Source organism: Procambarus clarkii, chromosome 94 (genome assembly GCF_040958095.1).
Source record: "Procambarus clarkii isolate CNS0578487 chromosome 94, FALCON_Pclarkii_2.0, whole genome shotgun sequence".
NCBI lineage: Eukaryota > Metazoa > Arthropoda > Malacostraca > Decapoda > Cambaridae > Procambarus > Procambarus clarkii.
This window is the reverse complement of record NC_091243.1, coordinates 6,802,344-6,813,369: the sequence shown is the minus strand read 5'-3', so window position 1 is coordinate 6,813,369 and position 11,026 is coordinate 6,802,344. Positions and strand designations below refer to the sequence as shown.

At 44.3% G+C, this 11,026-nt stretch overlaps 1 protein-coding gene across 1 annotated transcript in view; it reads right to left on the bottom strand.

The window, feature by feature from the left end:
• Positions 1-9,163, bottom strand: part of LOC138359981 (formin-2-like) — a 9,918-nt gene extending 755 nt beyond the window's left edge. Inside the window, exons 1-2 of the mRNA XM_069319858.1 lie at positions 9,133-9,163; positions 1-576 (exon numbers count right to left, since the gene is read on the bottom strand). The exon at positions 1-576 is cut by the window's left edge and continues 755 nt beyond it. Coding sequence (XP_069175959.1) covers positions 1-576; positions 9,133-9,163 — 607 coding nt within the window. The remainder of the gene's footprint in view (positions 577-9,132) is intronic.
• Between the last annotated feature and the right edge of the window lie 1,863 nt (positions 9,164-11,026).

The following is an 11,026-nucleotide window of genomic DNA, read 5'->3' as shown; positions in this document are numbered from 1 at the left end:
CAGGTGGTACTGTTACAGTGCCAGGCACAGGTGGTACTGTCACAGTGCCAGGCACAGGTGGTACTGTTACAGTGCCAGGCACAGGTGGTACTGTCACAGTGCCAGGCACAGGTGGTACTGTCACAGTGCCAGGCACAGGTGGTACTGTCACAGTGCCAGGCACAGGTGGTACTGTCACAGTGCCAGGCACAGGTGGTACTGTCACAGTGCCAGGCACAGGTGGTACTGTTACAGTGCCAGGCACAGGTGGTACTGTCACAGTGCCAGGCACAGGTGGTACTGTCACAGTGCCAGGCACAGGTGGTACTGTTACAGTGCCAGGCACAGGTGGTACTGTCACAGTGCCAGGCACAGGTGGTACTGTCACAGTGCCAGGCACAGGTGGTACTGTCACAGTGCCAGGCACAGGTGGTACTGTCACAGTGCCAGGCACAGGTGGTACTGTTACAGTGCCAGGCACAGGTGGTACTGTTACAGTGCCAGGCACAGGTGGTACTGTCACAGTGCCAGGCACAGGTGGTACTGTTACAGTGCCAGGCACAGGTGGTACTGTCACAGTGCCAGGCACAGGTGGTACTGTCACAGTGCCAGGCACAGGTGGTACTGTCAAGGTCCTTCACTGGTCTGGTCCTTCACTGGTCTGGTCCTTCACTGGTCTGGTCCTTCACTGGTCTGGTCCTTCACTGGTCTGGTCCTTCACTGGTCTGGTCCTTCACTGGTCTGGTCCTTCACTGGTCTGGTCCTTCACTGGTCTGGTCCTTCACTGGTCTGGTCCTTCACTGGTCTGGTCCTTCACTGGTCTGGTCCTTCACTGGTCTGGTCCTTCACTGGTCTGGTCCTTCACTGGTCTGGTCCTTCACTGGTCTGGTCCTTCACTGGTCTGGTCCTTCACTGGTCTGGTCCTTCACTGGTCTGGTCCTTCACCGGTCTGGTCCCTCACTGGTCTGGTCCTTCACTGGTCTGGTCCTTCACTGGTCTGGTCCCTCACTGGTCTGGTCCTTCACTGGTCTGGTCCTTCACTGGTCTGGTCCTTCACTGGTCTGGTCCTTCACTGGTCAGGTCCTTCACTGGTCTGGTCCTTCACTGGTCAGGTCCTTCACTGGTCTGGTCCTTCACCGGTCTGGTCCCTCACTGGTCTGGTCCTTCACTGGTCTGGTCCTTCACTGGTCTGGTCCCTCACTGGTCTGGTCCTTCACTGGTCTGGTCCTTCACTGGTCTGGTCCTTCACTGGTCTGGTCCTTCACCGGTCTGGTCCCTCACTGGTCTGGTCCTTCACTGGTCTGGTCCTTCACTGGTCTGGTCCCTCACTGGTCTGGTCCTTCACTGGTCTGGTCCTTCACTGGTCTGGTCCCTCACTGATCTGGTCCTTCACTGGTCTGGTCCTTCTCTGGTCTGGTCCTTCACTGGTCTGGTCCTTCACTGGTCTGGTCCCTCACTGATCTGGTCCTTCACTGGTCTGGTCCTTCACTGGTCTGGTCCTTCACTGGTCTGGTCCTTCACTGGTCTGGTCCTTCACTGGTCTGGTCCTTCACTGGTCTGGTCCTTCACTGGTCTGGTCCCTCACTGGTCTGGTCCTTCACTGGTCTGGTCCTTCACCGGCCTGGTCCTTAAGGTGACAATTTTCGATATTGAGACTGGGATCGTAACCTCAAGAATGACAGTTAAGTTTGGATCGAGTGTCAAACTGGCGATATATCCACAAGGTTGAATTCCAGGTTGAAACTAGCTGAAGTCCCGCGACGTCAAGTCTGGTAACTTCAAGTGGGACTTCCAGACGGACTCGACGATGAGACTCAATGGATGCGGCCTGTAACTGGTAGAAGAGGAATCACTGAGTCCGTCCTTCCAGCTTCCTCTTCTCCTCTTTACCTCATTTTCTGCACTCGTTCCTGCTTCCGAGGCGTATGTCGTACGTTTGTCATAATCGCATTAGAAGTAATACCACGTATTTCTCCTCGGCACTGGCAGCGGCGCGCATCAAACATGCTCCAGCTCACAGACTTCAGGGGCAACTGTCTTCCAGCTCACAGGCTTCAGGGGCAACTGTCTTCCAGCTCACAGCTCTCTGGCCCAAAACTGTCTGGGGAAGTTTTCCCGAGGCACTAAACGTCCTCCAAATCTCTTCAAGCAAATTAGCGGGATGTTTATTCACGGTTCTCGACATTTTAATCGCCATGTTCTGTCTGAAGGAAGCTATTGCGGCCATTATCCCGGGAGAATTTCCTGATAAAACTTGTTCGTCGTGTAAACATCCTCGCAGAGTCCGTTTTCCTATCTTATATATATATATATATATATATATATATATATATATATATATATATATATATATATATATATATATATATATATATATATATATATAAATATATATATATATATATATATATATATATATATATATATATATATATATATTGGCAGCAGTCTTTCTTGTAGACATAAGTTGTTGAATATGATCGAAAGGGTAAGATTAATGATTCTAACACGAATCTTCTCAATATTTATCATTTTTTCCTTCACTGTCGAGGGAAGTTGAAAAATAAACTCTCCGAAGTTCACTTTCACACTTTCATATGGTCTGACACCTAGGGGATGCGTTTCACAAGGTACTCCTTACATTTTCAAAGACAAGTTTACCATGCTGTTACTGTTGTTGTTTTAGATTCAGCTACAGCTATAGATTCAGCTACTCGGAACAAGTTCCAAGTAGCACGGGCTATGGTGAGCCCGTAACTTACCTGGCACAGGAGCGGGGCAAGTAGCACGGGCTATGATGAGCTTGCAGTAACTTACCTGGAACAGGAGCGGGGCAAGTAGCACGGGCTATGGTGACCCGTAATGGACTTACCTGACACAGGAGCGGGACTGAATGTTTACCATGCTTTTGTAAAGGCTTAAATTATCTTCGAGTGAGGTGGTACAGAACGTGAGTAAGGTGAACAAGTGGATGAATGGCATTAGGGATATTAATAGAGTATTACATGCATCACCATAATCAGCTCATGTTCTTGCTGCTCCTGCCTTTGTGTTGGCTCGGGGTCTTGAAGTAGGTAGAATGCAATTATGTGTTAACTGGTTGTTGATCGCGGGTCTGGACATTTTGGAGGGCCTCGCTGATGTCCAGTCTTCTGTTAAACATGTTGAACATGCTGGAGATAAGAAGTGAAGGAAAACATAAGAAATATTGCAAAGATTCGTGTTAGAATCATTAATCTTGCCCCTTTGGTCATATTCAACAAAATATATATATATATAAATATATATATATATATATATATATATATATATATATATATATATATATATATATATATATATATATATACATATATATATATATATATATATATATATATATATATATATATATATATATATATATATATATATATATATATATATATATATATATATATAACTTTTTATTGACTTAGACTATGGAAGATTCGAACACGGGCCCCAAAAGACGAATTATTGTGGGAACATCCATGGCTAGATTGGTAGGGCAATACTCTCATATTTCAGGTCCGAGATCGAATCTCCGATGATCCTACTGAATGAATTCAATGTATTCACAGTGCCACGAGAATAATAATGCAAGAAATTACCCAATACCCGGGGGGTCGAACCCAGGATTTCATGACCGTGAGTAGGCCACTCTGCCATCACAGCCACGGGAACTCCACACAAGGATTGTGGTTGGTCGACGTGGTATACATAGTTCACCATCATTCACCACACACCAACATTCACCACACCAACATTCACCACACAGCAACATTCACCACACACCAACATTCACCACACCAACATTCACCACACAGCAACATTCACCACACACCAACATTCCCTCACACACCAACATTCACCACACCAACATTCACCACACACCAACATTCCCTCACACACCAACATTCACCACACCAACATTCACCACACACCAACATTCACCACACACCAACATTCACCACACACCAACATTCACCACACACCAACATTCACCACACACCAACATTCACCACATCAACATTCCCCACACCAACATTCACCACACACCAACATTCACCACACACCAACATTCACCACACACCAACATTCACCACATCAACATTCACCACACCAACATTCACCACACCAACATTCACCACATCAACATTCACCACACCAACATTAACCACACACCAACATTCACCACACACCAACATTCACCACACACCAACATTCACCACACACCAACATTCACCACACCAACATTCACCACAGCAACATTCACCACACCAACATTCACCACAGCAACATTCACCACACCAACATTCACCACGCCAACATTCACCACACACCAACATTCACCACACACCAACATTCACCACACGCCAACATTCACCACACGCCAACATTCACCACACACCAACATTCACCACACACCAACATTCCCCACACCAACATTCACCACACACCAACATTCACCACACAGCAACATTCCCCACAGCAACATTCACCACGCACCAACATTCACCACACCAACATTCACCACACACCAACATTCCCCACACCAACATTCACCACACACCAACATTCCCCACACCAACATTCACCACACAGCAACATTCCCCACACCAACATTCACCACACACCAACATTCACCACACAGCAACATTCCCCACAGCAACATTCACCACGCACCAACATTCACCACACCAACATTCACCACACACCAACATTCACCACACCAACATTCCCCACACCAACATTCACCACACACCAACATTCACCACACACCAACATTCCCCACACCAACATTCACCACACACCAACATTCCCCACACCAACATTCACCACACACCAACATTCACCACACAGCAACATTCACCACATCAACATTCACCACACCAACATTCACCACAGCAACATTCACCACACCAACATTCACCACGCCAACATTCACCACACACCAACATTCACCACACACCAACATTCACCACACACTAACATTCACCACACACCAACATTCACCACACACCAACATCCCCCACAGCAACATTCACCACACCAACATTCACCACAACGCAACATTCACCACACACTAACATTCACCACACACCAACATTCACCACACACCAACATTCACCACACACCAACATCCCCCACACCAACATTCACCACACACCAACATTCACCACACACCAACATTCACCACACCAACATTCACCACGCCAACATTCACCACACACCAACATTCACCACACACCAACATTCACCACACACCAACATTCACCACACACCAACATCCCCCACACCAACATTCACCACACACCAACATTCACCACACCAACATTCACCACACCAACATTCACCACACATCAACATTAACCACACCAACATTCACCGCAACGCAACATTCACCACACACCATCAACCTCCAAGCTGTACACATTAAACACACAATAATCACCCTAAATACTGTACCTTCAATAAATATTTTAGGGCTGAGACTACGAATATGTCCGCTAATAATTCTCTATGAAAAAAATATTTGATAAATTCGAAGCAGGAAACAAAAAAGGCGACGCGCCAATCATTGCGCAGACAAAAGCTGCCTCCGGGACGCGTAATTATGGAAATTTTGGGCGATAAAAGAATTTTGGCCGAATGAAATAAAACTTTGTCATCGTTCTGTGGGAGTTTGTCGTCAAACATGCGTGAAATTTTGTTTCCGAACTCTCTGTTTTGCAACAAAGTTAGCTCAATATTATATATATATATATATATATATATATATATATATATATATATATATATATATATATATATATATATATATATATATATATATATATATATATATATATGTCGTACCTAGTAGCCAGAACTCACTTCTCAGCCTACTATTCAAGGCCCGATTTGCCTAATAAGCCAAGTTTTCCTGAATTAATATATTTACTATAATTTTTTTCTTATGAAATGATAAAGCAACCCTTTTCTCTATGTATGAGGTCAATTTTTTTTTATTGGAGTTAAAATTAACGTAGATATATGACCGAACCTAACCAACCTTACCTAACCTAACCTAACCTATATTTATAGGTAAGGTTAGGTTAGGTAGCCAAAAAAAGCTAGGTTAGGTTAGGTTAGGTAGGTTAGGTAGACGAAAAAACATTAATTCATGAAAACTTGGCTTATTAGGCAAATCGGGCCTTGAATAGTAGGCTGAGAAGTGCGTTCTGGCTATTAGGTACGACATATATATATATATATATATATATATATATATATATATATATATATATATATATATATATATATATATATATATATAGTTATTTCTGATTATAGTTTTGCCTACACTCTGACATAGCTGTAATTAGCTATAGGATGCAATTTTGTGTAGCTGGTAACCGCAGTGGATTTTTTCTGACCAGTAACTTTTCAATTAATCGAATTTTTGAACAGCCTCTGCTTGGCTGTAATGTTAAAGGGTGAGATAACAGGGTAGAATATATTTTACCTAAGTTTCTTTTATTTACTATTTTAATTCCAAACAGCGCCTAGTATAATGTTTTAATGTTTTAGAGGTTAAGTAATTGTAAATTAAAATAAAATGTAAAGGTATTAGTCATTAATGACGAAAACTTAAACTGATAGTTATCATAATTGATAAACTGCTTCCCGTTCAGACAGATTATTCTACCAAGAATTATACTGAAGCGTGAACTTGATATAATATAATAATTAATATAATAAATATGATATAATAAATAATTAATGAAATTCACCGATGAATGATGGATAATCGATGAAAGGCCAACTCCCAAGTGATGTCGTTCTTATATTTCTACACATACAAATGACTGCCAACAGCACTTAACATGTGTGTAAATATGGATAATATGCTAATGCACAGTAATATTAATTTATTAGAAAAAAATCCTGTTTTGAATGAACAGCTTGATAAAATTTATATGTCTTTGGGGTCGGCCGCTGGATGGAATGAACGAAGTCTTAGGATCACTGTGGAGAAATTCCCGACAGACCATTGGAACGTTATTTAACTCAGCACAGAGTTACACACCCAATAGGATTTCAACTTAGGTTCAACAGGGGTCAAGATGGGAGGGAGGTCAAGATGGGAAGGAGGTCAAGATGGAGGATCAGAGTGTGAGGGTCAAAGTATGAAGGTCAATTTTGTAAGGGTCAAGGGATGAACCTCAAAGAGTGAACCAAAGTCAACACATATAGGAAATTGCCAACCTAACCAGAACACCTAACCTAACCTAACCTAACCTAACCTAACCTAACCTAACCTAAGCCTAGCTACAAATAAAAATGTTATATATTTGTACATTATAGAAACTCCAGCTTTTGCTTACATGACACAGAAAAATGTAAGAATTCTCCTTTAGGGATGGACGCAGCTTGGAGGAGCTCAGCCCGAGGCCAGATTAGCACGCGGTGAGCCTTGTACGAATTGTTGTTTAACGGAATTATTGAGATTACATAATGTGTTAATATAATTACAAATTAACAAGAAGTTAATCCTGCATGAAACACTGACCAGGTGCGGCGCCTGGTGATGTTTGCTTCATAATTCAATAATTAATGAGCTGAATCGCCCGTCATAATTACAGAGAGGGAAAGGTTTATTACCGAAAAGTTTGACTCAAATAGATGACAAAGTTAAACAGTGCAAACACGTCGTGTTGAGACGAAGGATAATATCCACACAGGCAACTTTATGGGTCATATAAGAAGCATCCCTCGCTATAGGAAACTGGGGCAGCGGGCAGCTCCATTTTCAACCCTAAATAATCGGCAGTATTATAGCATCGAATAATATATTGGCTGCACGCTCAGCATAGTTCACTTGTAGGATCCGATGCTCTTAATAACCTTCCGTTGGGGTCTGCTCTCTTTTACGAGATGAGAATTGTTGAAAATGCTGTTATAGCGGAGGTGGGAGAGGTTGGTACGCCGTGTGGGGCTGACGCTGTGGCCTAGGGAGAGGTTGGTACACTGTGTGACCTATTTTGAGGTTATCTTGAGATGATTTCAGGGCTTTAGTGTCCCCGCGGCCCGTTCCTCGACCATACCTTAACCCCCAGGAAGCAGCCCGTGACAGCTGACTAACACCCAGGTACCTATTTTACTGCTAGGTAACAGGGGCATAGGGTGAAAGAAACTCTGTCCATTGTTTCTCGCCGGCGCCTGGGATCGAACCCAGAACCACAGGATCACAAGTCCAGCGTGCTGTCCGCTCGGCCGACCGGCTCCCAGGAAGCAGGTTGGTACACAGTGTGGGCGGCTGAATGCTGGCCATATCCAAGACTGTCGTGTCTGAAGGCTTGCCTCACCAGTGAGCCAGCAAACAATTTGACTCAAAACATGTTCTCGTTCAACTTTATTTCCCAGGGTGAAACATGCAGAGAATATTACACTCGCTCGGCCACCCGGCAACTACCGGCCAAGTCGTTCCGTCAAGGAGTGTGAGCATGTTGTAATGTACCGTCAAGGTGGGGTCAGTGACCTAGTCCACAACAGCCCGCCGCTGGTAACTTTGTATCTGGGATGGATTCCCTGTTTAATCAGATATATTAATTTTGTTTTATATATAAAAACCACAGTCGACTTGTAATAACATGCGGAATCTTCTTAAACTCTTATTAGTTTAGTTTAGAAAAAGGTTAGAGGCTTTATGGGAGCCGGTCGGCCGAGCGGACAGCACGCTGGACTTGTGATCCTGTGGTCCTGGGTTCGATCCCGGGCGCCGACGAGAAACAATGGACAGAGTTTCTTTAATCTTATGCCCCTGTTACCTAGCAGTAAAATAGGTACCTGGGTGTTAGTCAGCTGTCACGGACTGCTTCCTGGGGGTGGAGGCCTGGTCGAGGACCGGGCCGCGGGGACACTAAAAAAAGCCCCGAAATCGTCTCAAGATATATCATCTCAAGAAGATTGACGCTTGGGGCTCGCCTCACTAAACTTTGCAAGGGAAATCATCAGGTGTACGGGATGAACATAGGTCGAGGCCGGTTCTGGCGAACCACCCCACCTCTCCTATGCGATTTTCATGAAGTCTGGAATGTAAGTATAATTACATATTATCAATAAGTTAATAGTACAAAAACCACTGACCAGATGCGACGCCTGGAGATAATTGCTCCATAATTCCGTAATTAATCAGTTGACACTCGAGTCATAATTGCAGAGGGTTAATTACAAACTGCTTATTTCAAATAGATGACAAAGTTAAATAGTGTAGCGAAATATATCGAACGAAAATATGCACACAAGCAAGGTTTATGGGTCATATAACAAGCATCCCTCGTTACAGATAACTGGGGCAGCGAGCAGCTCCATCTCCAGCCCTAAATATTATACATTGTTACAGCCTCAAATAATACATTGGCTGCACACTTAGCATAGTTCACTTAGAGGAGCCGGATGCTCTTCATCACCAATAGTTTGTGTCCATGCCTGGCCGTCGCGCGGCCGGCTGGGTGATGCTAATGCTCTCCATGACCGGATGTGCCCCGTCTGGGCCTCGGATTATGAGGATTAGTATCAGTAAGGGCTTCCAAGGAGGAGACTCGTCGTAGGTATAGTGCAAGGGAGAGAATTAGCTCGGTAAACAAGAACAGCATTTCCCGCCCTCACTGTAGCTCAATTGAGAGTCCGTGTATACTCAAATGAGAATCCGTGTATATGGTGTTTGTGATGCTTTCAGTTTTATATTGTGCATGTATTCAGGGGCACTTTATTTAGCAAGCGAACTGACTATGATGGATCTGGGTTTGGAGCTGGTGTCTTGGTGGGGGGTGTGTGTAGGCGTCATGATGACGAAAGATAACGCACTGTTGTAAACGTTGGTAGAATGAGAGATGCTGTGTGGTTGACGCTTGTAGGGGGGGGGGCAGTCTCAAATTACCGGCTGTTAATGAAGAACTAAACCATTTAAAACAGCTCGCTAGTGGAAAATGTGTAACTGGTAAGGTTTCTCTATTGAATCATAGATATCAATTTTTTTACATATATATAAAAACAATTCTTAACTTCAAATGAGTTGTGATAAGATGCCGAGCCTCTACAAGCTCTTATTAAAGAGACATCTGTGCTACATTGCCAGGGTAAAACACACCTACCTTCTACATACCTGCCTACTACACACCTACCTACTACACACCTACCTACTACACACCTACCTACCACACACCTACCTACTACACACCTACCTACCACACACCTACCTACCACACACCTACCTACTACACACCTACCTACTACACACCTACCTACCACACACCTACCTACCACACACCTACCTACCACACACCTTCCTACTACACACCTACCTACTGTGCCCAGCTAAGAACCAACGTTCGGCATGAAATCTAAAACACAGTCGGGCTGGTGCTCCTGGGCCCCAGCCGCGCCCAGGTGGAGCCGACGTTAGCGGCCAGGCGGAGACAAAACCAATAACCCGATACACTGCCGGATAATTTAAGTAAACGAGCATCACAAATGATAATGTTGGGCGATGATCGGAAACAACGGTCTCAAGACCATTAATAATGGAGAAGGCAGATGTGTGCCGAAACCCCCTTTCTTCCCCACCTCCCCTCTTCTCTCTCCTTCCCCCATTACCCCCATTCCCACCTTCCCCCCCCCCATTACCCATTACAATCAGCGTTCCTAGTCTGTCCGGTCACTCAGGGTCAGCTCAGGGAATATGCTGAGGAGAAAACCATAAATCATACCAGGTATTCTGATTGCGTGACGCTGGAGAGTAAATTCAGAATACTGAAAGGACCTGAAGGTAGTTTGTTGGGTGCTAGTGGACTGTCGCCTGATTGGTTGGTTTTATAGCGTTTATGATGAGGAGTATTGTGGTTTCTTGGAGTTTTATTTCAGCCTCTCCATCATCCACACCAGTTGCTGCTCCAGTACCACTACTTCTCCTGCCCAGTACCACTACTTCTCCCACCCAGCTCCACTTCTTTAATCATAGCAGATTTCTTACATTTATTAA